This window comes from Anomalospiza imberbis, chromosome 6 (genome assembly GCF_031753505.1).
Source record: "Anomalospiza imberbis isolate Cuckoo-Finch-1a 21T00152 chromosome 6, ASM3175350v1, whole genome shotgun sequence".
In the NCBI taxonomy this organism is placed as follows: Eukaryota; Metazoa; Chordata; class Aves; order Passeriformes; family Viduidae; genus Anomalospiza; species Anomalospiza imberbis.
The window spans coordinates 33,754,677-33,782,014 of NC_089686.1; the positions used below are offsets into that span (position 1 = coordinate 33,754,677).

General features: G+C 46.8%; 1 protein-coding gene across 5 annotated transcripts in view; it reads right to left on the minus strand.

The window, feature by feature from the left end:
* Nucleotides 1-19,327, minus strand: part of ACTN1 (actinin alpha 1) — an 87,386-nt gene extending 68,059 nt beyond the window's left edge. For all 5 annotated transcript variants that reach the window (XM_068193199.1, XM_068193197.1, XM_068193198.1 and 2 more), the window contains exon 1: nt 19,093-19,327. In XM_068193199.1, coding sequence (XP_068049300.1) covers nt 19,093-19,197 — 105 coding nt within the window. In that variant the 5' untranslated portion in view covers nt 19,198-19,327. The remainder of the gene's footprint in view (nt 1-19,092) is intronic.
* Between the last annotated feature and the right edge of the window lie 8,011 nt (nt 19,328-27,338).

Consider the following 27,338-nt stretch of genomic DNA (forward strand, 5'->3'; position numbering starts at 1 on the left):
ACTGAAAAGAGGTATCTTGCTAGCATCCTAAGACATCTACCACAAGTCTTCTAATTAGAGGAATTTGACAGTATTTCTGGAAGTTCAAGTAGCTTTTTCTCTTACAACAGTGCAGTTAAGTGTAAGACCAAAATAAAGAAGATAATTCAAGATAGACTCAATGTGCTATATTTTTAATATCTGTGGCTAAGAAACTGTGCCATACATTAGCAGCCACAGCCAGCACTCAACAGAATAGAAAGCAGGAATTCATCTCTTTTCCTCCTGAAGTACAAAGGAGGAAAGAGTCACTGGGGTTGAGAAAAGGAGGGTCCTTCTGACACTACTAGCAGACATATGGAGAGGTTTATTTCAAGCTTGGGCTTAGATCAGAAAACCTCTCCTAATTCTCTTCAGCCCAAGAGTTTCCTAAGCAGGTAGACCCCAACAACAGGATGGTCAAGAGAAATTATTTTTCTTTTAGCATTTATTTTTACTTCTTTTTCAATTAACATTGGATTCATCACAGGGAAGTGGGGAAAACGTACACCTCCTCATCCTTCCTCTCCCATGTTTACTTTGTGTAGATTTTATCCATGGATGATGATGCAACTTTTCAGATAAGACAGAAAGAAAGGGGGTGGAAAAAGACCTTTAAAAGCAAGGGGAAAAACAGACTTTAGCAATCTGTCTTCAGAAATGGCTGCAATGCAGGTTGCTGCCAAGCATTGAAGCTCTAAGGAGGACAAATGACCTGCTACTACACCAGAGAAGGGAAAAGCCACATGTTGTGTATGGGCAGAGATGAGTTTGTTAGGAGTGAGAAAGAGACAGAGAGAACTGCCTTGTGCAGGAGCAATAGAATGGTGAATCAAAACCTGCCTTGGGCCCCATGGAAGTTTGCTACAGTAATGTCCATGCTGATAGCAAGAATAGACTGTGCTGTGAAATTACACTTTTCCTCTTATCCAAAACCACACCTCAAAAATTAACGTGAATTTTACACTTAGTTCTCCACCACCACAGCTTGTACTCAGCACTGAACCATACCCATCCAAACCCCTAAGCCAAGGGGCACAGTCTCATTTCCCTGTCACTGTCAAGCCAGTGCTCTAATTTCAGACCAGGATAAGGCAAGAACCTCCTTTGGTAGAGATCAAGTTACTACGGTGTAAGTCAATTTCTGGCAAAATTCCCCTGGCTTCAAGCTTAGACTAAGATGAATGTAGTTCGGTCCAACCCAGTCTTCATCATGAAATTGTTCATTTGCTGCTCTCCCCATAGCTCCCTTTGAAGGCTGCAGGGAGAATCATGTCTCTGCAAGAGAAATGATGGCAAACTGCATAGCTTCAGAGGAATATAAACATGACACACATTGTTTCAGGGTCTTTGGTTAAGTGCTAATCATCTGGATTTGGATGCCAGTCCTGATTATGAGAAATATGTAGTAAACAGAATCACACCATGTGATATGCGGGCTTAACCCTCTTCCTGCTGGCAGCTGCACATCAGCACAAAGCTGCAATGGGAACAGCAAAACAGTCTCCACAAACCTAACTGGCCTTTTGTCCTCAGCTTGATGCCTGCTGCTGTCTCCTCTGAAGAGCCACACCCACACAACACAAGGCTGCAAAAGGATGTATGCAATTTTGACCATAATCAGCCCCCTGGACATCTGATGTTTGGTGATCTTCCCTGCTCTGACCCAAGCATATGGCTGGGCGATCCTACATGCAGCTTCACAGGGAAGAGGGTATGGGTAATTAAGATGCCGCAGTGAGAGGCTCAAGCTGATCTTGTCTGTGGGCCAGGAAGAAATAATCCCACTCCCAACATGCTGAATAAGCAGTGGGTGGGCTTGAAGGGCAAGGGTATATGTGTTCCAACCCTTTCCTCAGCAAGCAATCACGCGATTGTTGCACACTACAGTAGGTACTGGCCATCACCCAGGGACACCACGGCTGCTACACAAGCATGCGGCACAGGGCATCGCTCGCTGCGCTCCCGCTCCAACTGCTGCCACACATCACGCAGTTATGGCCACACAACCCTACAGCAGCACCCACCACAGGTGGGGAAGAGTAAGTGACCTGAACCAGCAGGCTAGAAGGCAGTAAGTAAAGAATTTCAGTCCTCTGTTCTCATGGGATTCTCTTCCCTTCCATGGAATCACATATGCTATTATCAAGGCACGCAGGACCTAACCTTTGCAAGACTCTTACTTCCTCTTATGCAGTCAGATGGTCACACAACATTGTGCTTGTAAGGGAAATATTTTCTACCTGCAGAAATCAGACAATCCAACTCAGAGAGTAGAGTTTTCACAGATCAAATTTAACTTGATACTTAACTAGCCTAGCTACACTTATTAGTGGCCCAGGACCGTCTCACATCCTACCTCCTACATCCTATGCAGCATACTGGTACTGCCAGAGGAAGTTAGTCATTTCCACATTAGACAGTCTCCCATGCCATGAGCCAGCCAGCTCATTTCTGCACACAGGTAAGGTATTGTTAAGTGAATTAGAATTTATTTCTTCCCTTCGCAGCTGCCAAAACTGCTAAGCCACTTGAATTGCTTAGCAGGCTACTCTAGTACTTTTTTTCCCCCTGATTTCCTGATGTTTAAGAACCCAACCCTGATAATTTAGAGCCTGTCTCCAGCTCTCTGTGTGGTTTTTCTGTATTTAGGACTGCTGTAGGCTGAGGTCTACCCAGAAAAACTCAGAAGAGAGCCCTGACATGCTCATGCTGCTGACTTTGAACTACATTTGAAGCAACAGCCAGCAGAACCATAGATGTTCATATGAACAGTGACAGGGTAGCAAAAGCAGATCAGATCAGAGCCCTATGCACTGGATATGGGATAAAGAGCCAGGCACCCATCAATGGAGCCACTACAGCAAAGCATCTCCCTGCTGACACAGAATTCCCGCTGCAGCAGCAACCAGCCCTGTTGTATTAACCCAAAAGGGAAGCACCAGCTCCCAGGCATGAGGGGCCAACCCATGGTACAACCCTGTGCTCCCCAAGCTCCCTACAGCAGTCTGGCCCCTCTTTAAAGACAGGGGATCAGACTACTGCTACCTATTCATGGAAGTCTGGTATTCTGCAAAGCAGCATGTCAAAGTCCTCAGGTTTTGAGCTTTCAGTCTTGGAGGGCTAGAAGACTGCACTTGCTCAGCAGTTTTGTTGCCTCAAATCTTCAGCAACTAGGTTCATGAGAGCTGGACTGAGCTCTGGCAGTCTCTGCAGGGCCTGACAGGAGGCGGTTAATACTCCTGCACAGGCAACAGCAGCAGCTTCTTTCCCAGCTCAGCAGCTGCTGTGCAGCAGTTCTTTGACAAGCCATCAAGCACTCACTTCCAGAAGGCAGGAGACTGCACTGGACTTGAAAGTGAGACAGATGCCAAATCCCAGTCCAGGGCCAGTGCTTGGGGAACCAGGCAATGTGATGTTCAGAACACAGATGTGTGGGTATTTATTTCCACATGAAAAACAGTCAGAATTGTTTTTTTCTTAAGACTCTTTCCAGCTCTTTCCCATTCTCCTGCTGTTCCTTCACTGTAGAGAGCTAAGTTTAACTCTTCTTCCCCTTATTGTTTTGGTAAATTAATTTAAACACCAATTAAGATTTTTCATCTGGCTCACAGTTCATGTCCACAAGTAGTAAATGCGGGAGCAATGTAGAGGCTGTGCCTTGCGAGGCAGGGAACAAACAGCTATTTCTCAGGCAGCTATGTTTAGTTCAGCCCACTTACTCTGTCAAGCAGTAAGCACAGTCTCGCTGCTTCCAACATGACTTACTTGTGTCAGGCAGATTTCCATTCTCTACTTCAAAACCCTTCTTCATTCTCAGACATTTGCATAGCTAGAGGTGGGCAGGTTTTAAGCTGCATTCCTACCTATGGAGAGTTGGCAGACACTTCATTCTTTTCACATGCAAACTAGAACTATCACCTGGACCGAGCTACAAAAATTCAAGGAATTTGGGCAGGGCTTAAATTAAGTGGGAAAGCATTGCTTTGCTTTCCAACATAGCAAAAGGTATTCAGAAGCCTGGAACAAAGCACAGACCTCTAGCTCCTTTGGCTGCCCGGAGCCAGGTCCCCTCTCCATTTGCTGCAGCTCCAAAGGGATTGGTTTGATGGCTGACATTGACCACTTTATTGACAAGCCCACCATTTATGTGGTGGGCAGCCTCACTCTGAACTTACCCTTCACTTCCCCCACCCTGCCACCTCCTTCTCTTTACCTTAGGCTCAGCAGTGATCAACTCTGATCTGGCTCATAACTCATTTTTCCATAGCACATTCAGGTACTGATGCATCCAACTGAGAAAGCACAGTCCAACTGGACTAAAGACTCTGAAACTGCATCTGGAGTGAGTCTTGTCCCAAGTAAATGGAGGAAGGGAGAACATTCAGCACTTGCATACGCCAAAGTTAAATAAATTAGGTGTGAAACGAGATTTTGGCGGGTATTTAGAATCATCATGAACTGTAAATTTGAATATACTTTATGTCACCCTCTGGCAAATTCTCTAGCATTCACTTTACAGACAGCAATTACACAACACATTTATTCACCCCTTTTGTAAGGCTGCAGAAGTAGCAAAGTTTACAAGCCAAAAAGCAGATAAGCACTATATAAACTACATTAAGAGCTCTGGAGTGCATTATCCTGAATATACATATGTGAAATATTTTGACCACTAATATCTTCTTGGGAAAGCAAAGCAAGCAGCAAATGGGGGGTAAATTATATCCCACTTAACTTGATAGAAACAAGCATGTCTAGTTAATATTTTTATTCTATTCTTTTCTACTAAGATCAGAAGAGTGGTGGTTGTTCTGGGCACTGCAGCTTCATGACAAATAAGCATACTTAAAAAACCGTGTTAAGGCTCACATGAGGTCACAGGAGAAGATGACCTACCAATTCACCATACAGAAGGTCAGAGTGGAACAGAAACCCAAGTGAGCTCTGCAGATGCCTCACTCTTCATGATGGACATGAGGGCAATACTCATTCCCAGAGGCACGCTTACCCAAAGCACACATCTTACTGTGTACTGTGTACAGCACTGATGGAGAACTTTGCTCTTTGCCTAGAGAACTGCTCCTTCGGATGGGCTGTGCACCCTGAACACACACCTTCAATCCCCACAGCCTGCCTGTGCCCTGTACAAACACTCCTCTACCTCAGGCCTCCCTGCTGCTGCCCCACTCAGAAGCAGAGCAATGCTTGCTCAGGGGCTGCTGGAGCCCACTCCCAGCGGGGGGGGCTTCCAAATAACCTCTGAAGGACAGCGACACCACAAAAATAGTCTCTAGATGAAAGAGATAAAGGTAATTATTAAAATTTTACTAACAACAAGTTTCAAAAGCTGTCTCCAGCAGCACATCATTTTGTTAATGTATCAGACCATGAAAGCCAGCAACTCACCTAAGCAGAACAGCAATCTTCAATCCAAAGCACGTGAGATCACTGAACACAATGGCAGAATAAGATGGGAACACATTTCCCTTCCCAGCGCCTGTTAATGAAGGTGAGGCAAGAAAAGAAAGGAAGAAGAGGAGGAGGTAGAATTTGGGATAGGGATATATGGGAAGAAAAAGATATCAAGGAGTACTATAAGATTGCTTTAAAGTCAAAGCAAAATTTAACAAAAAATAGTATGCTGTGATTTTATTCTCTGGTTACATCCATACCAGAAACACACTACCAAATACTGCTGTACTATGCTAGAAAAATTGAAAGAGAGTGAAGAAAGTGTTATATAATTGCAAATTTGTAGCGATGTAGTGAAAGCAAACATCTGAAGCTAAACATCACAGAAATATAGAAGAACCCCTTTGAAGTGGCCAATCACTAGACTTGGTCCTGAAGAGACACTTGGGAGCGCTTAATCAGGGTGTGCTGACAGTGGCTGCACCAATACCTAAAACCAAGGCAAAGACATGGTGGTATTGCAGAACAACATGGAACTGAAAATAATTTCTCTGAATCAAGCGCACTACATGCAAGCATCACAACCAGGATGTACTGAAATCAGCATAAGTGGTCTTAAAGTAACACGTAAAAGCAACAAAAACTAAGGTAAATTTAAACTCGGTTACCATCTTTTCAGTGCTTGTCGCCTTGCATCACCTGGGCACCATGCTCACAGATCAGAGTTCTGTGGTGCAGGCAGGTGTACAAACACAGCCGAAACACAGTGCCTTTCCCCAGTTCCTGCAGGCTACAAGCCCAGCAAGAGAGTGCAGGAAGATGCAGGGAGCTGCACAGGCAGAGTGCAAGGCAACAGGCAGCCGCTGCTCAGGCCAGCAGGCAGAGATCTTGGCACATCACAGGGCCCACCACCCCCACCTTACTGACCACTCTGCCCTGTAGGCAACAAGTACAACTCCAACCTTTCACACAGCTCTAGCACAAGTTAAGTATAGGACAGCAGCAGTGGAGGTTGACAACATACACAGGGCCCAAAGGGGTAAGAACATCTCTTCCTTCCTAGGCTAAATCCAGAGCACATGGAAGAAATGCATTCTCATCAGAAGTTCTTTTACTCTATTTGACATGCCAGGGGCCATGGTGCAGACATGCCCCTATTGCCCAGCACCACACAGAAATAAAGCCTGGAGACTGCACAATAACTTCCCAAGAGCAAAATGAAAACCCTGCAATGGAAGTGGGTTTTGGATGGATGTGTTTTGTGTTATTTTGGGGGGGTTTTGAGGGTAGCAGTAGTAATCGTGTTTGTTTGGTTTGGGTTTTGCTGTTGATGGTGGTTTTTTTTTTAAAACCTCCTCCTTAGGCCAGAAAGATTTTTAATTTTTCTGACTCCATCACAAGCTAAATATTACCAACAAATACCCTCCACAGCTGCCGAGTACAGCATGCCTGCCAGCTGGACAACGAGGTGTTTTACCACTGCACAGCCTCTGCTGGCTGCACTTGCATGCAGTCACCCACCCTCAGTCCTCCTCATCCAGCAGGGCCCCCCATTTCAAAAGCTGCCCACACTTGATCCTCACCGTGGCCCTCCTCCTCAAGAAGGAAGAGCTCAATTTACAACAGGCTTCATCTCAGGAGGTAAACATGAGGAAACAAAGGCCAGAGACAAGCATGCTGACAGAGTATAAAGGGGAGAGCAGGTGAAGCCCTCAGGAAAGCTGTCTCATTGCTCCCAAGAGAAGTGGCTGAAGAAGGCAGCAAGGCATGCATCTGCCTGGAAACCTTGCAGGAATTAATTTGCAGGGTTAGAAGCTAAAGTCCCTTGGCCTTGCCCATGAATTTAGTGCTTTGGCAGACGGAGGGAGAGCATAGGCACTGCACATTGGGACAAGAGGGTACCCTGACAGCAAGAAGACATTAAGCCTGCTGCAACAGTGATTTTCTACCCTGTATAAAGCAAGCGCTAAGTACTAACACATCACACTTTCGATGCCACCAGCTGCCCTGAGAGTTCCACCCAATGCCACCATCTTCTGCTGCATCTTGTGAAAAGAAGCCTCCTCTTTGACAGAAGATCACCACCCTAAGCTTGGCACACCAGCTCACATCCATGGGGCTCTGAGGCATCCCTCTGCTGTGGAAAGGCCACATGGCACCTGCTGGGGCTTGGTACAAGAGGCAGTGGCAGCTGTGCCAGGCTTGCCCAGTGTCCCCTGCACCCACCTCTGCCCCATCAGCAGAAACTACCTCTCACAGGACTGCAGGCAGAAGCTGTGCTGGTTCCAAGCTCTGCAATCAGAGGATATTCTGCTTCAAGTGCTTTAATTACTGTAAGCAGTTCACTAATTACAGTAGTAATGATTGGATTATGGCCAGTTAACAGCTTTAAAGAAGCAAGCCATTATAGAAGGGGGAAATACTCCTTTGGCTTTACCATAGAAAGAGATTTCAGCAGTCCACCCAGTAGGAGGCTGTTTGTAGCTGGCTGGGTCAGACTATTTGCAAAAAGCTGCAACAGCAAGGAGCTGTGTCATATGTCACTAAATGATACGTTGGCACATGAAAATTATCAGTGCTGGAGGAGGTGTGTTTGCAGGAGCAGAAGGTCTGTTAATGTGCTGAACCCATGTGCTCCAATGCCTCTCCATGACTGGACTCAAAAGACATGATGCAGGCAGGTGTGTGCATGCTACATTACTGACATGGTATCATGCCTGAGATGCTTTGTTTCAGCATGCAAGTCATGAACACAGGCCTTCTAGAAAGTCTTAAGAGAGACCTGCTAGGTTGAACCAAACAGCTAAAGGCAACCTCTCACACTACCAAAAGCCAAAGGCACTCACCAAAAAGAACATAAATTTCCTTTCACTAGCAATTGTTGCCAGCATTGGGAGGACCAGAAATCCATACAAGTAATGGACAGAGAGGCTCCCTCCACACCTGACACATACATCTCCTCACTCTTTCCCAGAGTCTGACTACAGAATAGTTTGCAGAAAAGCAACTGGACTAATGGATCCCTGCAAGAAGTCCTATCCCAAAGGAGACACCTCAACAAGAAGGACTAACAGCTCTGGAAGATGAAGTTTTTTGTGGCCATCCCTTTTCTGAGAAAGGCAAGAAGACTCCCATATATGAGGAAGGTAAGATTACCAGATACACAGCCTCCCCACCTTGAAAGGCACCTTCCACAAAACAGGAAAGCAAGATACTGCTTTACAGAAGAAACCCCCAGTGTGTTGAAACTACAATAAAGGCAACAATACCCATTCACAGGTGACTACTCTGATGGTACTGCCAGCCAGCAGTATGCCACGGCCCTGTGGGTCAGGTAGCTCTGCCTAACCAAGAAAAGCCAACTTCTTGCACCACCAGCAGCCACTTTTACATCTCTACTCACCCTAGGAAAAGCAGATGTCTCCACCTCTTGCTAGCCCTCACCCACAACAGCCAGCCCTTGGTGGTAACACCACTATTGTACGCCCTGCACAAGCTCTTCAGTTATTCCCCTTGCCTACCCTCAGCAGTATCTTGTTCTGCTTGGTTTTCTTGTTCTCTTTTCCCTTCAGAGGTCTTCAGCTGAGGACTGGCAGAAACTGAGCTTGGTATCGCTGGCTGGAGGGCGAGGATTTCTGGCAAGAGAAAAACAGTAGATCTGGGCATCTTGCCCAGAGTGAGTTCACACTTGGCTCACCACAGCTGGAAATAGTCTTATCCGTGGCCAGAGCTCCCCAACGGCCCAACAAAACCCTTGGGAAACAGCAAGTTTCCACACGCTGACCATTTTGAAAGAGAGTGAAACACTGGTGCTCATGACTGTACCACCACGCTGCACCCAGCCAGCCTTCTCTGCACAGCGCAACCACCTGCAAGTGCCACTCCCAAGGGGTGCCTGATGAGCAAGCACTGATGAAGCACAGGGTCTCTGGCTTTGTGGGCAGAACCAGGTGGGGCCAAGACCAACGCTTCCTCTGGAGATGCTCCTCCTGTACAGCAATACTGCAAGCAGGGCTAGAGGGAAGACAGAGGCTAGCCTGGCATAGATACAGTCTAAACACCTTTAAACAGCCTCCTTTTTTTGGCACTGTTTAGCAGTTAAGAAATTAGTTTGCTTTTTTTGCAATCATGGAGTCACTTTTTACAATTTTCTTGGGGATAATACATTTAAGTAGCAGAACTAACTTGCCATGTACTGAAGGGTAGATTTAAATAAAGTGAGGGGTATTACAGGTAAGGAAGTACTTGGGTAGCAAAATAAACTTGGCCGCTGGAGAGCCAAGGAATCTGGCCAGGAAACAGGGCTCTAGGACTTACACATCATTTTCCATGATGAAGGAAAGAGCACTCAATTGGGATGAAGAGACCATACATGGTTCTCTCACTGCCTCGCATCGGCCTTTACAGGCTAGCTCCTGCAGGGAAGATGCAACAGCACAACTTCCATTTACAGCAGCAGTGAAGTTCAAATGCTTAGCATCATATGAGCAAGGAGTAGCAAGTGCCCTGGCTGCCTGATCAGAAGGACATGTAAAGCAGATATCCTTCCTCAACTGCCAATTGGCCTTGGTTCAGCACCTCTGTAGGACATGAGGGTCATCCTCAGCATTATAAAAGGAAACGTCAGTATTCTGTGTGAAATTTCTCCAGCCATCCAGCACTGTGTTCATGGAAGGAGCAGAGCAAACCACGTGCCCATTCACACTATGCTATGTGACACGTAGAAGATTTCACAAGGGTCCCTCTGAAAAATGAGGGCCATGCATAGGACGCATGAGCAGAGCCTACCTGTGCTATCCTGAAGGGAGACCCCACACTGCAGCAGTGCACACTCACTGCCAAGTCGGGCAGACTGACAAAGAAGCAATCAGCTGATCCATCAAGTCATCCCTTCCTTCCCACTGACCACGTCAGTTATCTAGGAGGATGTGGAAAAAGTTGCTACTTAAGAAGCCTGCCCTGCAGCCTCACCTGCCTATGAACTATCCACACTGGTGCTCCCAGTAGCCCTGGATTGCTGGTATTCAGAGACCTACTTGAAACCACTTCAATCTGACAGACAGGTGATACAGAGACACACATTAGTGGTGTTCACTGTAGTGAGTGTAGCCAAGACAGTCTTTCCACTTGCCAACACTTCCCATCTTGGCTCTAATACAATAGAAAAATGACAGGTTTGCTGTCATTTCTCACACCACAGGGTTGAACACATTTCCAGTCTACACAGACAGAATGACAAATCAAAGACTTATCTGGATGAAAGACCAAAATCCCCTCTGTTTAAAAGCACATTCCCCAGCCCTGCCAATGGGAGCTGTTTCAGAACACTGAGGCTGGAGAATGTCTCTGCAGAGTCTCTTTCATGTTGTAGTGCTTCAAAGCAGCCATGGATTTGGAAGAGAGGACAATTGCAGGTAAAATCATGAAGACAGCAAACTGCAGTACATACAACAGCTGGCTTTCAAAGGCCTGACACAGTCCTTACCAGTAAGATGCACTCACTGCCAGCTGAATGGCAAAGACACAAGGACAGGGAACCAGCATGGGGAAAAAATGGTTCTGCTTTCCTGCCTAATAGGGAGCCAAGAGGCTGAACTGGCACCAGGCCACACCACATCCTATGACCAAGTTCTGCTCTCATACAGTAGGGGAATGAGAGCAGGAAGGCAATGGCAGGAAGGGAACTGGAAGTAATTTAGTTAATCATATTCTTAATTATTTTTTAAATTAATCATATTAATGCTAGTGCCTTGGTTCACCTCAGCATTTTTTTATTAGCCCAAAAAGTCCCCAGTTCTGTCTCAGGGATCTGAGTGACTATTGGGAACCTGTATGTCAGTCTCATGCACCGAGGTCAAAAAGAAGTGGTGGGTGGTTCCACAGACTTCAATAGAAGGCTCTTCTGGCATGACTAACACCAGACAGACAGTACTGCTGCTGACAAGTCTCTCACCACTCTTCACCAACTCATCCCCACGGATTCAATCTCTCAGTAACAATGCTTCAGCCCCAAAACCCCAGAGTTACAGCAAATCCTATGCCTCTATGAAGAAAAGATGACTGCCTTTCTTGCTGATGTTATGTCTTTCCCACCCTAGCAGTTGTCAAGCATATTATACCTGCTTTTCCACCCTTCAGGCACAGTTCACATACTGCTTTGATGGGATAACAGGGTTTTACATTGCTATAGAAGATTTGTAGAAGTCATGCTAAGCACATTCCTTAAGATAACCATCATGCTTCCAACAGTCACACATGGCAAGATGTCGGAACCCAGAATGTCCCCTGGACACCCTTGGATGTTCCAGACCCAGGTCAAAAGCATTTGAGACCCTGGAATGCAGCCACAGACCCCTGTGGCTTTGAACCTGATCCATGGAACAAGTTACCAACCTTGCAGGAAGAACAAGAAATCACAAAAGTTTAGATATTATAGTAGAAGTAGTCACAAAGTGAAAGGAAGAATTTTTGAGTGCTGTACAGGGGGGTTTTAGGCCTTGTACAGAGGGGTCTGAGTTTTGTACGTGGGGGTCAGAAGTTCTAAGATGGAGGGATTTGGGTGTGCCCTGTCCTCTTTCCTTCTTCTTCCTAACCTCCATGGTCATGGTGATGTTGGCACTCACAGATTGGTTTAGAGTAGAAAGTCACTGTTCAATATAGGTGATGGGCATTGGGGGAAAACCAAAAACACTTAACACGTAATGGATGATATAAAAGAGGGCACCAGCCCCCTGGGCGTCGGAGTGTGCCTTTGCCTGACTGCTGAACGGACCACAGCAGCTCAGGAAGAAAATCTTTTAGATAACATACAATAAACTACCTTGAGACCAGACAACTGAAGACTACTGAGTCTTTCTTTGGAGACACGGGATGCAGGAGAGACTTTTCCACCTTTCCGGCTCACCCCAACCACGGGGTGAGTTCCTCTAGCAAGAAATCAGTTTTATAGTCTCATACAGAAGAAAAGCAAACTCTTCCACTGTCTTCTGTCCTCCTCAAACACCATTTCTCAGACTGTACAAAATACCTCTAAAAATCACAGCAATCCATCCAACAAGCCCCTGGGACTGACACAACACATTCAAGTGAGACCAGTCTGTTATATGTTGTATTTCTGCAGCTTCCCAATGTTTCCCCAGACAGTTCTCCAGCCTCTTTTCTACACTGACTGCTTTCTGCACTTCATTGTCAGAAAAGAGCACAGCCGTTCTCCAATAGCTAAGTGCACTCCAGAGAACAGACTAAGTGTCAGGCACAACAGTGATAATCCACAGCCAGATGGAAAATACTCTCAGACCTTCGCCAGCACAATCATGCAATTTTTCACCATCTCTGTCACTGCTGTTTGTGCCAACCTTAAGAACTCCAGGTCAGTGTTTTTAGTGGATTCCAGTGAGTCGCCACAGAAAAGCACACAGGCTCACAAACTGGCTGGGGAGGCCAAATGAACCCCGCTCCTCCTCTACTGAACACTGCATGAGAGCTGCACCTCTCACACAGCACACATGAAAAGAGTAAAGTGCCTACAGCAGGAGCAACTGGAACCTCAGGGCTAGGAAGAACAGATACCATTCACTGGGTCGCTACTGTAACACAGTTTCTAAAAGCGTGATTCCAGTGTTCATGAACACTTTTACCCAACAGGTTTACTGTCCCACCTTCTCAGTTACCCCCCAGTTATACCTGAATTATACAGACAACACCATCTCATACAAAAGCATGTGCTTCTGAGGGGACAAGAGGTGATAAGTTCTTGCCCAACACACAAACTGTTTTCCAAGCAGCTTCTACTTAAGGATGCCCAAAGTAACATGTCACATGCCCCAAGCTACAAACACTGCAAGTGGTCAGGGCAGAAAACAATGTTATCCTCTCTAGCCTTTCCATTCAATGCACTGAAAAAATGTCATTACTAAATCACATGCACAAGAATTTAAACTGGTTGCCTGAAGCAGACAGCAAGAAATTCCCCAGACAGACACCCTTTACATCACTGGGCTGGTAGCTGGATGCCTTTGAGGTGTTTCACCCTTCCCTAGAGGACTGGAAGGATAAGTTCAGTATGGATTGATGAGTACCATGTTCTCATAAACTGATCCTTGGTATCTATTACAGACTCCCCCTGAAAGAATCTGCAGTCTCCTTTTTAACCCATGCCTGCTTTCTCCTTAGACTGCCCCCTTACACAGGATTCTGAATAGGACTGTAAGTCACAGCAAAACACACATGCCTCATTCATCATCCTCCATGAGGTTACAATGAATAATAATATTCTTGTTAGAAAAACCAAACACACATATCCTGACAAAACTTGATCACAAAGTATGAGGCAGCCTCCACACTCAAGGACAAATAACTGATCTACAAAGCAGATATTTCCAGAGTTCCCTACAGCAACTTCTGAGTTTAATGTTTTGAAAAGCAAGTATCTGGCAACAAGATACCTATGTTAAACAACAAAAGCTTGATCTGAAAGATAGGAGATATCTGGTGACCTATATCGACTGCCTGCAAAAGAGCAGCTGAGCAAGCATCCTTACAACTGTGACTATTCTGCTTCAGTATCGATACTGGCCAGCGTGAATTAAAGCTCATAGGACACTCAGGTGCATCAGGGCCACCTTCCCTGCAGCACACCCACACTGCAAAGACCATGCAAGGACCATCCCTTGCTATGGCCCACACAGGGTACAGTGTCACAGCAGGAGCAAAGCAACCCAGTGCAGTGCATTCATCAACAATGCACATTTATTTACCTCATGGCTGAATCTATGATGGCACTGAAAGAAATTTCAGCAAACTTCAGTTTAGGAGTGATATCACACCTTTTTGTGGGTCCACAGCAGCTACCACAACAACTTCCAGCTTTCTGGAAATTTAGATACCTTTTTCAAAATAGACCCTATCTGGACAAGAGGACACCCAGCCCAAGTGTAAGGAAGCTATGATTTTGGCTTTTACATTTTCTCAGAGATAACAGTCACAGTCATACCACCTGATTGGAGCATGCTTACCAGCAGGCTTGGAGGTGGGGTGTTTCCATAATGGCCCTATTTAATGGCTGCTTTTTATCATTAACAACCCCACCTCAAAGAGGTGATTAGAACAGCAAAATTCAAATCATAAGAACATTAAGGCCTGCAGGATGCAGACACAGTAGGGCCATTAGACTCCTGGCTTTTTTTTAACCCTTGTATTTATGTGTATCTTTACATGCAGTGCATGGCACAGAGTAGTGAGAGAGGTTTAAGAAGACCTGGGTTTCTAACAGAAAATTTCTCTGAGTTCATGAACAACTGTACTTAGTAAGCACGTATTTGGCACAGAAAAGATGCAACAAAAGTCTGTGCTATCACTGCTTCTGCAGCACCATAAATATGACCAGTCCAGTTCTCTAAGCCAAAGATATCATTTACTGCCACATTGTCAGAGATGCCAACGTGGCAAGGCACAGCAAGAGTGGATAAAGCACAAGGCACATTAATTTCATCAATTTGATTTTTTTCATAATTTTTTTTCTTTAAATAAAGACCAGCATTATTATCATTCCTTAAGAGCATTAAAGTTGCATATGGCTATCTTCCACACACTGCAAATGAACACTGCTTCCTGCTCCTAAGAAAGCAGTTGTCAGGTCAAAAAGCAATCTGGCATTTAAAGTTTCCCTGCCAGCGCTACAGTTAGGACAAGTTGCTTAAGGCAAGATTTTAAAATAAACCTGAACGAGCAGTACCTTGAGCAACGAGCTCATTAAATGAGAATGGCCCGCATGAGAACCTGCTGTATGCAGGACCTGAAGGCTGACCCCTACCAGCACCCCCAAACAAACCCAGCTTCACCCCAGTGTGATTCCTGACACTCAGGAAGGAGACAGTGACTGGAGATTGTCCTTCCCACTATCACCCTTCACCTCATCTGTGAAGATGAGCCAGGCATGCTGAACACCACCTGGCTCACCTAGTCCTTCACACCACACCCACCAGGAAACGTTTGAATGCTGCAGCTGGTAACTTGTCATCAGGAGGTAGAAATGTCCTTGTGGGCACAAGTGACAATCTCTTGGCCACTAAACACTCACCTATGTACTTCTTACTAAGCAAGCTTGTCTATCTTGACAGCTAGGTGAGTCCACTGCAATGGATTTCAGCAAGTTTTGCTCTGCAAATCTGGGAAACTGCAGGATCAATCTTGTTATGCCTTAGCTACTGCTACTTTGAGGCCTGACTCTATAGACACGAAAGAAGAGAAGGCAGAGGGAAAAAAAGACTGTTAGAAGAAACTGCTGAGATGAGTTCAACAGTTCAAACTACTGAGATGTAGCTCAAACTACTGAGATGTAGTTCAAACTACTGAGATGTAGTTCAAAGGAGAAAGCATTTTAATCCCCAGAACAGACCCCCTGCTCCTGCACAAAAGATTGTGCAGAGGCTTATATCAGGTGAAAAGTAGCTGAATTTGTTCAGCACAATTTTTTTTTTTTTGCTGCTTAAGAATAGCAATGCTGTGATGAGCTCTTTAAAACCTCTTAGAGAGTCATTTCTGATAGACATGAAAAACTGGCTTCACATAGAAATCTGTTTTCCTCCCAGGAACTGTCACTTTATACCTACATTGTAAAACAGCAGCCTCCCAAGAAGGGGCACCTAGGAAGAGGTGTGAAACCGGTGCTTCTCCTCTGCATCATATTCAAGAGGCCAACTTTCACCCTCCAAATATGAAATTCATTCTGCAGTTTGCCTATTTACCCATTTCAAAGCACCATTCCAGACAGCAAAGGTTGTAACATCTGTCTCAGCACAGGTAGGAAATTTGCAAACCAGCTCCCAAAAGCTCAGCAAACTTGTCCTTATAATGCTCCTGTGGAAGACATTACTAAAATTCAGTAATCTTCCCGCTTTTGATGTCTGCTGTGAGTTCTGCTGAGCCCGTGCAGCCAGGAGAAGGGGAGCTGGATTTAATTCACATTTGAGTAACATTACTAGACTGCTCGCTTCCCAAGTCTCAATGAGTCCCAGCTGCACAAAACCTGGCAGGACAGCAATGTGGCACAGCTATCCCAGCCTACAGAGCCTTCCTGAGGCAGGACATGAGGGGCTGGAAACAGCTGGCAAGACACTGACACTTCTTGCACAGATATTTGCTCGCTGCATTACTGGCCATGCCACCACTTCAGACATGCAGTCCTCGCTCCCAGAGAGGGCCCAAGAAGTAAAGTTTAAGTCTGCCTCACCAGCTGGTCTCAGTGGTATAAATAATAAAAATGACGATAATTCAATAGCACTTAAACCAGACTTAGGTGAAAAAAAGCCTAAAATATGTGAGTCAACAATAAAAGACTGAGCCTGAAAAGAATCTACAGGAATATTTGGGATCAATCTCTCCTATTAATCTCAGTAAGGTATTAACTAACATGTACCGTACTGAACATTTAACTTTAATTACCGTAGTGATTTCATTTCACAGGTAAGAGGGACTGACAGTTTTACTACACCACACTTTTTGTTTGGTAGATACTGTTACCTCCTTACATCTGAAGGAAGCAAGCCCCAAGACCCCAACAGCGCTTTTGGTCACATTCAGACCCCCAGAAGTCCCTGCACAGCCTGCCCTGGCTGGGGTCCAAACACCAATCCCTCTGAGAGGATATTAGCCTGATGGGCTGCAACTGGGAAGAGCCATCACTCCCAGACCTGATCCTCCTAACTACAGACACCAGAGGGGTGGGTCACCAGAAAACTTTGAGCTTGCACCCTACTGCAGAAGTGAACAGCTTCAGCTGTTGATCAGCAGAAAGAGAAATAATAAAGTGATCCCACCACCAGCGACAGACATTTAACTATATAGACTCCTCCAGTCCAGCAAGCTGGAGAGTGACTCCCACCACATAAAATTCAACTGGCAGCTGTTGATCAGCACAAGAAGTTGGCTTTTATTACTTAGAACTCCCTCTTGGCTTCTTCCCTCTGCACAAGTAACCCACGTTAACAGAACAGCTCTCTGTCACCCTCTTGTGATAGGACCAAGAGGTCTTAAAATCTCCTGGAAGGAGGTAATACTAAAAGAACGTGACATTTAGAGCATGTACAACAACCTTGGGTTTAAGACTTTTGAGTCCAAAGGTTTCACTCCAGCTTCTGACAACCAAACCAGTGTCCCCCTACATATAAAATATTTTACCTCACTCAGCACCATAAAAGGCAAAAAAAAAAAAAACCCTACAGCATAAAAACCATTTCCCTTCACAGCCTGTCAGCAAGGCTGGTGATCTTGCTGTGGGCCCCAGTAGCTGTTTCTAGATGTATTGACCAGATATAGGCATAGGACTGGAAACAGAGATTGTGGCCAGGCAGATCTTTTGAAAAGGAAGAAACTTCCCTCCTCAAAGGAGCAGAGCTCTGAGTTCCAATAAGCCATGCACCACTCACAGCCCAGACCAAGACTGCATTCCTCACTTTTCCTTTGCTGAAATATAACCTCACACACCATCAACTCTTTCTCCAGTAAATGCCCTTGTTTGTATACCTTAGTTCTCATGCTGTCTACTCTCAGCACTCAAGTTCCTGAGCAAGGAAACCACTGACAGCAGCTCTATAGCTATCTCCTTCAATTAACTCATCAAAATCCAGGGGAAAAACTTCTCAGTGGCACCATTTCAGACAGCTTTGAACAGGAAAACCTGAAAACCTTTGATCTGGAAGGGGAGGAGGGGAAGAAGAAAAGAGTTAGAGAAATAATCATCTTCTCACTGTTGTGCTCTCCTTCCCAACTGTTCCCAGCTTTCTACAGAAAGCCCCATACCTCGGGCCACATTATATATGTTAATATATCATTTGTGAATAAAAAAGCACTATCATCCCCCCTTCTCAGGGAAGGTCTGGGATTCTTCTGCCTGCTCACAGCAAGGGGAGAGCAAGGCATGATCCAAAACACGAGCCAGTGACGGGCTGCGAAGCCAGCGGGAGCCCGCTGCACCCCGAAGTGCCCCTGCTATGCCAGCATCAGTGTTGTTCCAAATTCTGCTTTACTCCTGTCTGACGGAGTGACCAAAACGGAAATGTTTCGGGGATTAGGATTCCTGAGTGATCTAATACAGGATGCTTTTGGTTTAAAGGAGGAGGGGGGGAAAAAAAAATATAACTAGCTAGCGGCGAGGCTGGAGCTCCTCCTGAGCTCCCCTCCCCATCGCCACCCTTTCGGTTTAAAAAGGGGCCGAATGTTACCATTTTTGGACATGAGCTCGGCGCAAGCCCTGCCCAAAACCACACCATTCAAACCAGCAGCCAGTTACTGTCCCGCCGCCGGCCGGCGGGGCCGGGGCACGGGCGGCGGCGGGGGTGCGGGGGGGATGCGGAGGGGCCCCGCCACCGCCCGCCGGCGTCCTGGCTCCGCCCGGGCGCACCTGCGGGCCGGGAGCCCGTGTCCCGGCCGACGTCTGCTGCAGCGGGGGGACCCGCCGCGGCACCTCCCTCCCCGCCCCGCCATCACCTGCCCGCCCCCGCGTCCCCGCCGCCTCGCCTCGCCTCGCCCCGCCACGCCGCGCAGCGCCAGCCTCCGGCCGGGCGCGCACCGGCCCCGCCGCAGCGGTGGAGGGGGCGGCGGGGCCGGGTCCCGGCAGCCCCACGGGATGCACGCCAGGAGAGAGGACGGGGGTGCGCCCACCTTCCTCTGCTGCTTCTCCCAAGCTGGGTCGAGGAGCAGGTCCCGGTCCCAGTCCTCCTCCGGCTGCATGTAGTCATTGGTCTGCTGCGGGTCGTAGTGATCCATGGCTGCGGCCGCTGCTGCCCGTCGCGTCGCGTCCCGCCGGTGCCGCTGCCCGCTGTGTCCGTCCCGGCCCCGCGGCCGCTCAGCCCGAGCGCGCGGCGGCGGCGCCCGCTCCCACCTCTCTGCCTCGGCCGCGCGCAGCGCCGCGGGGGCGGGACGCCCCGCCCACCACCGCATCCGCGCCTCTCATTGGCCGCCATCCTCGCGGCCGAGCCCCGGCCCCCCGAGCGTGAGCTCTTGCTTCATTGGTGGTCGCGGGCGTCCGTCACAAGATCCGTGTGCCGTGATAGGCGGTTTGCGGCAGCCCCGCCCCACTCGCGGCCCTGCCCGGCACCTCCCCGGCGTGGGGCGGAGGCCGCTGGCGGGCGTGCCGGGCCGCGCCGCGCCGCGCCGGGCCGCGCCCTGCCGTCCCACGCCGCGCTGTTCCGCGCCGCGCCGTCCCGCGCCGCACCCTGCCGTGCCATGCGGTATGATGCAGGGAGGCTCCGCGCCGCTGTGGGGGCATTTGTGTCTCGAGGGCTCCGCGGCTGGATGGGGTGCGGGAGCCTGTATTGGGGCGTCCTCACCGGCGGATCCGGACAGCATTTTGTCACTCTTGAGTTGGAAGGGACCCACAAGGATCATCGGGTCCAACTCCTGGCCCCGCACAGAACGCCCCAAGAGTCACACCCTGTGCCTGAGAGCATTGCCCGAACGCTGCTTGGACTCTGTCACATTTAGTGCTGTGCCCTCTTCCCTGGGGAGCCTTTTCCAGTGCCCAGCCACCCTCTGGGTGAAGAACCCTTTCCTGATACGCAGTGTAAACTTTCCCTGATAACAACTTCAGGTGCATCAGATCCTGTCACTGTGGGGATGTTTTTCTGCGGCTCTGCTGGCGCCCATCCTGCCGGCCCCGGATGCGAGCGCTCAGCCACAGCCCCACAGTCCTGCTGCCCGACTCTAAACACAGCTTTGTGGGGTTGTGCAGGAGTGCCTGCACCTAGGATGCCGAAGGAAAGGGCTGTGCTATCCTGTTCCTGACCGGTCGCCGCTGGTCGAGGCTGGGATTGCCAGCACTGGCAGCCAGAGGCCTCACGGCCCGAGGGAGATGTGTGCTGCAGCCGTGGGGCATCCAGTGCCGCGCCAGGGCCTCCCAGACGCATCTGCTGCCGTCTGCCCACAAATATCCTGTTTGACAGGAAAACGCTAAAGTGCGTTTGGCATCGAGCAGCTTCCTAGAAGGGAAACACAGCGCGTTAAGGAGTGCACCAACACGCAAATACTTGACGCGGGCTTCCGTCAGTTAAACAAGTAGAGGGGGAAGAGGACAGCAGCGTTGTTTGTTCCCCCTGGTAGTCCCGCTGAGAAGCACTGTGGCATCTCTCACAAAAGTGAGAGGAAGCCCAAGAAAACGCCACTCCACAGCACGGTGCAGGGCAGAGTGAGCTTGTGTCCCAATTCCTCTGATACAGAGGAAGCAGAGAGTTTGGAGCCCAGGAATGTGAGAGAGGAGGTAGCTGAGAATGGACTAGAAAGATGCTGCAAAGCACCTGGTTGAATTGAGCTGAAATGTTCCACATCAAGCTAGATTTAGCCCTAAATTACACCAATGAGCTCCACTTGCAAAAAAAGGGGAATTTTTTTCCTGCTTTTTAACAAACATTGGAGGTGAAATTGGATATATTCTTTACTTCTTGGCATAAATAACTGTGCAGTCTATAATGAACAGACATGTATGGTATAATGGTACTCTGTACTGTACTCTGTCTTCATGTTTCATATGATGTCCCTTTATGTACACTTGCAGATGTCAAAACCACAAATATAATTATCAGAATTACAATGGTTCTGCACCATTCAGAGACTTGTATTCACTCTACCATGCATCACTCAAGATGAAGAAAGATTATTTAAATATGTAAGTACAGTAACATTAATAATTTTGAAGAGGAAGGGCAAATTTTTATTTCTTACAACCATTCAATGAACCCCCAGTAACAGAAATTGTGAACCAACAGCTATAGCCTGATCACATGATAGAGAAACAACAAAGATGTCTAACAGTTTTGTACCTTCTGGTTTTTATTATTTATGAAGATACTTTCCACCTGAGAAATCTGGACGAGTATGGGAATTGGTAGAGATCTGGGGAAAAAAAGGAGGAGGGAAACAAACACATTCCTTGAGAGAAGTTTTAAGCTTTGTATTTTAAGGCAGGGGGTCCTACTTGCTTTACCACCCCTATATTTTAAGAGCCCATTATTGAAAGGCAGTTTTCAGACCTTCACAAATGTGGTGAGAAATCTCAACTGTCTTTTAGTTAATGGGGATTCTCAGCATTTCCCAGGATATGCTCAGCACCATGGAGGTCCAAGGCCTGAGACATGCAGGGTTTCTGTGAGGCTGAATCTTCTAGCTGCTGCCTCTTTGGTTACTTGGAGTTGAGTTGCAAAGCAATTGTCCCCATACTCATAAAGTTACTGTTTGTACCTATGTGAAATACACCAGTGATGTCTTACAAGGGTCTGATGATACTATAAATAGAAAAATGTTTTTAGTTGCCAGTATCCTGTTCATGTACCTATTTCTTCTTGCACAGGGCAAAGGATGGATTAGACATTTAATAGAAAACATAAGTGCAATAAACTGTTATAAAATCAAGAACTAGTGTGAGGTTTCCAGTGTATTAGAGCCTCTCTTCTAATTGTCTCTGACACTTGTATTTCTAACTTCACCATCCTTGCTTCTCAAAATTCTTTCTTGGATTTCTGGGAAATGTCTTAATTTTTCACTCCTAAGTCCATCCCAACTATTAGCTTTTTACAAACTCCTTAACAAAAGGAAGTGAGTGTTCTTAGCCAGTTTTATGAACTTACGAGCAATAGTGAGAGGGGGGAAAAAAGACTTTCCAAACTTGGAATAGTTCCTGGATCCACTTGACCTTTGCCCTTGCAAAGAGTAGTACCAGCACCACAAAGGGGAAGAGACAAGCTTGCAATGGGAGAGGGAAGCACAGCAGCAAAGGAGCGACAGAGCCCGGTGCTACTGATGGGAGAGGCGCTTCTAACCCCAGCAGTACTCAGGTCTTCCTTACTTCCTTTCATTACTCCTAGAGCCCTCTTCTCTGTACAAGATTGCTGCTGATTTCCATGGGCATTATTCCAACCCTGCCAGACCAAGTGGGTCTACAGTAAAGTCTTTCTGATCCAATGAAGCGAGAGTGGGCTTTCTGCAGGGCAGGGGACAGAGTCACCATGAGAAAAGCTGGATGTACATCCTACTTCTTCAGCCTGCAAAGGATGAAAAGAGGAACAAGCCCAAAGGCATTAGGGTATTTCTGGTTACTGTTTGCTGCTCATTCTCTTTGTGCTTTGCATATTAGCTACAGGTCACGAGCTTCCCTGGGGACATAACTGTTTTCTTGCCAAGAACATCCATAAGCTTCTGTAATGAGGCCCGGCAGGTGAGCTCAGTCACTGTACAACAGTGAACAAGGCTTTGTTGGAATGGCCCTTGACTTTTGTTTTGGGAAGTCTCACAGCCAAGTTTCAGCACTTATATTCTGCAGATGCACAAAAACTTTGTTGCTCAGAGATTTGGCACTCAAATTTGAACTGTATGTTGGGCTGTCACAGTATAGAATTCAACAAGTTAAATCTTTTTCCTAATTTCTGTCACCAATTCAGGACAGACCACCAGTAAGAGCTCAGGCCCTGGGAAATGCAGGCATTAATTTGGTTGAGCTCAGTGGGGTATATCATGTTTCATGGAGTCTAGGGAGAAATGGGCTTGTGTCCAGGGATTGGGTAGAATTTACATTTTTAAGAAGTGCCATGTAATAACTGCCATGGTCATCCAGGGATAGGTGGGGAAAAAAAAAAAAGAAACAACCAAGGTGGAAATTGTGTGTTTGGACAAAAGAAAAAAGAGGCCCAAATGAAGCTCCTAAGTACAAAACGTTCTCTTCAAGGGTCCTTCAGGGCCTCTTCACCCAAATTGCGTTTCTTCTTCTACTAGGACCCTACCATCCTAAGTCCTCTTTCCCTTTACTTCCCCACCCAATTATCTGATCTTCCAAAATTGGCTCCTCAGACTTTCACCCTAAACTGCGAGATTGTGCAAGTACCTAAAGAGGATATTATCTCCTCCTTCTCTGACTAGAGGTCAATCACACTTGTTCAGAGTATGATCTTTAAAACCAGTGACTTACAGAGCAGTTTTCATATATACTTGCTAATATTGTTTGATGCAGGTCATTTTGTGAAAGTGATTTTTTTTCCCCTTTAAATATCCTGATTTTACTTTTCTAGCAGAGTATACCCTAGATTTTTCCCTTTGCTTTCACAGTGTCACTTAAACAACAATAGAATCAGGAATTACACCTCTAGTCCAATATTCCTGTTATCACATACCCCTATCTACTTTCATCCTTCAAGGACTACTTGACTAACATTGCCCATATAACGCCCCCTTTGCTCCCTCACTTTATCCCTGAAGGGAAAGATGTTTGCTGCTCAGAAGTGCACAGGAGCATCATGCAACCAAAGCAACTTGGGCTTAGTTGAGCTCATTCTGCAGAGGGTTATAGGGAGTAAAACCATCCAGTGGCACTGACAGAGTCATGTTAGATGCCCATGAAAAACATTGTACAGTGAAATGACCACCTCATGGGGGTTACCATCCTTATTCTATGACATGGGCATAAAGACCTTCAGTAACCCATGGTTAGTACTTCTCATGTTTTGCCTGCAAGTTGCCCTTTACTAAGGGGCAGGTCTTTGTAGGCTTTTTTTGCTCTGTCTTTTTGATTTTCTGTGTCAGTCTTTAAAGGACATTCTATTTCACAGTGCTGACATAGTACTGGCCCAAACAATAAAGAAACTCAGGAACCGGAGAAGATAAAGACAATAGCATTTTCCAAGTTCCTACAAGAGACAGGGAATGGATTAAAGTTTAGAAGAGAGCACATTTCAAACTGGACACCATAATTACAGAAATCCCTGAAAACTGGTGTATCCACGTACAAACCAAAGGCTTGATTCAGGCCATGCTCAGTGCCATCTCTCCTGGTGGAAGCAGAGGAAGATGCTGCTCTGAGGCACAGGGGAAGCCATGGTGCAGCAGCTGCTGCAGAAGCTACACACCTCCATGAGCAGAGCTCTGAAAGGCAAAGCCAAATAGTGCCTTCTACATGGCAGCAAGAAGGCAGGAGAACCTGCTTACCTCTGGAGACTGCATATGAAATATAGGACAGCTCATTCCTGCTGCCACCAAGAGGGAGAGTCGGGTTTGAATCTCTTGTTCTCACTCTCTGATTGCACAGAGCTTGCCTGATAATGCGCCCGTGGCTTAAAGAGGCAAGAGGCAGAATTTATTGTTTCTCTCACTTCCCAGGCACCAAAACTGACCATGGAAAAAGTAAACGTTTGGAGGTAAATGTTGTGAAATTTTTCTGGAAAGGGAACAGCTGCAACACGGTAGGAGAATAGCAAGTACAGCACAGTCTCTTTCCGGCTCCACCCTTGCCTTCACAGAAAACCTTTCCTTATGCGAGAGTCACTGAGCTCTCAGACTTATCATTATTTAGCTCCAGCTTAAAAACTTCACTTAACATCCATTCACTTTGATGCTCTCCATAATTGCAAGTCTACTATTTGTAGTACAGTGCTTGGAAAAAAAACAAAAAAACCCAGGAAGATCTGCAGGATACTGCCACAGAAATGCATCACCAGAGTGCTCAGAGCTGTGGTCACCAAGCCCCATCATCCCTGACAGGTTGCTGGTGTAAGACCTGACCATGCATGAAGTTCACTTACTCATAATTTTTGGTCCATGAATGATGCAGGCCTGGGATAATCCTGTAGGGGAAACCATGGAGGGTGATTGATGGAATAAATTTGATAAATGCAAAATGCGATACAAGCGGCCAGGCACGTACTGCAGTCTTAAATTCTCTGTGGAGAAGTGCATGGTGTGAGAGTTGAGGCTATGTGAGTTACATATGCAGAGCAAACACAGAAGAGCGCACATCAACAGATCTGGAGCAGACTGCACTGTCAGCAGCCAGGGAATGCTGTGCAATTGCAGCAGCATGGTAAGGCATGAGTGCTATGCAGGCAGATGGTAATGCTGGAGCTGCAGATGTCTCAGGCCTTTCCCCAGGAAATCCATGTCCAGAAGTGCATGTACAAAGCAGTGTAATTTGTAGAACACGAAAAGCAAACCTTCTGTCCCCCTCAGCATTTGTGAGGCTGTGGATGGAGTCCTGTGTCTAGCTCTGGGTGCCAGTTTTTAAGACAGATACACATCAGTTGGAGAGAGTCCAAAGGAGAAGTAAAAAGAAGGCTCAAAGGCCTAGAAAACCTGACCTTTGAGAGGAGACTGGAAGAAGCAGGCTTTGTTTAGTCTAAGGAAGAAAAGAATTTAAGTGACACACAGTACCAGTCCTCAAATACATGTAAGTTTACTGCAGAGTAACACATTACATCTTTTGCCGTGGCCACCGTGAATCTGTGAACAGTCAGGATAGCAAAGAACCTGAGGAGGCCACCAAAGGAAGCTGCTGAATTTCCAGTGCTGGAGATTTTAAAGAAAAAGTAGGACAGCTATAAGAAAGGCCAAACTTTAGGGACAATCAACCCCACCATGAGCTTGGAAGGTGAACCCTCCAATTTGGTTTCATACTGTGCAATATCACCAGTTTCAGAGGCTAAGACAGTACCATGAAGCACCATGATTGTAAAGAGACTAATGATTGAATAAAAGTCTTTACAACTGTAGGAAAATAAAAATGTAAAATCAGACATATGGAACCTGACCTAGACAGTCTCATCAGACACCATGTGTAAAGCACATTGCAGCACAACTGCTGCAGGATCTTGACTCAGCTGAGAGAGATGAGAAAGGTGAAAGGGGCTATGGGGAAAATGTACAGATACACTTACATGGACAACAACTACTTTAAATTCACTTCCAGCTACCTCATAAAGGAAGTGGCAGTTCTCTGTGGGAGCAACTCTGCACAGCTACTGGAGATCAAACTGCGTAGTGCAAAGTTACCTCTTGTATCAGAAAACTTCTTGTTCGGAAAGCTGCAGAGACCCTCATACCTTTGCATTTGCAGTGGCCCCACTTCGAGGAAGGTGACACTTGTGGAGCAGTATGCCCATGCTGTAAGACAAGCGAGGATGATGCCGCTGGGCAGCACCGACAGCATACAGCAGGGGCAGCCACTCAGTAGGCAAACTAGGTGAACTGCTTCCCCAGCTTCCTTTAATCTCTTCTCTAAGAGGAGGCTCCAAACCAGCTGTGCAAGCCCTGCACTCCCCTGTAATGCTTTGACTGTCTGAGCCATGACTACTCATTTGTGCCTTCCCTGCAAGCCTCTCATAAAATTAACTTTGATACACAGCAAGTAAAGAGGGATGTGAGAAATGCAGACAGTGGCACTTTCGGACCGAAGCAAGGAAGCTCTTGGGACAGCCCAGCCACCACCTCATTCGGGCTGGGCTGCTGCCTGTGTGCATGTTCCACCTGTACTCTCTGTGGCTGTAGCCCAGTAGTCAGGGCCAGAGGTCATCTTTACCATTTAGAGTTTGTTCCATAAAGAGGTCTTCTCCCATCCCTGGGGGCCCTTCCCAGGGCATCCTGGCTCTCCATTTATATATTGTACTTTAATTTTTTTTTTTCCTGTGAGAAAGCCTAAGCTATTTCTTCAATAGCAGAGAGGGAGATGAAGAGGCTGAGTAATAAATAATATAGAGTGGTGGAGCAGACCTCACATTAAGCCTGAAGTCCACATGTCATGAGATCAGACACTCATATCCTTTGTTTGACCAACAAATTAACCCCAGTTGATTGGGACGTGTTTCTTTCCTGCCTTTTTAAAAATTATTATTTATTTATTTAATATTTCTTGCAGGGCAGGCATCAAGCAGAGGAAGGACAGGCGCAGTTCCATGTGGGATGCCTGGGAATCAGACTGTAGGCTTTTTACATGACAGCTTTAAGCTTTAAGGCTGCTGCGCAGCCCAGCAGTCGGTGACCCTCCCTGGGTCCCCTGGATGAGTGATGCACACCAGCGCTGCTGGGCTGCACGCCCCTCTGACCACTGCCTCTCCCCGGCCCCAGCGGTGGCTGGTGCTTGTGTAGGGACAAAAGCCCAG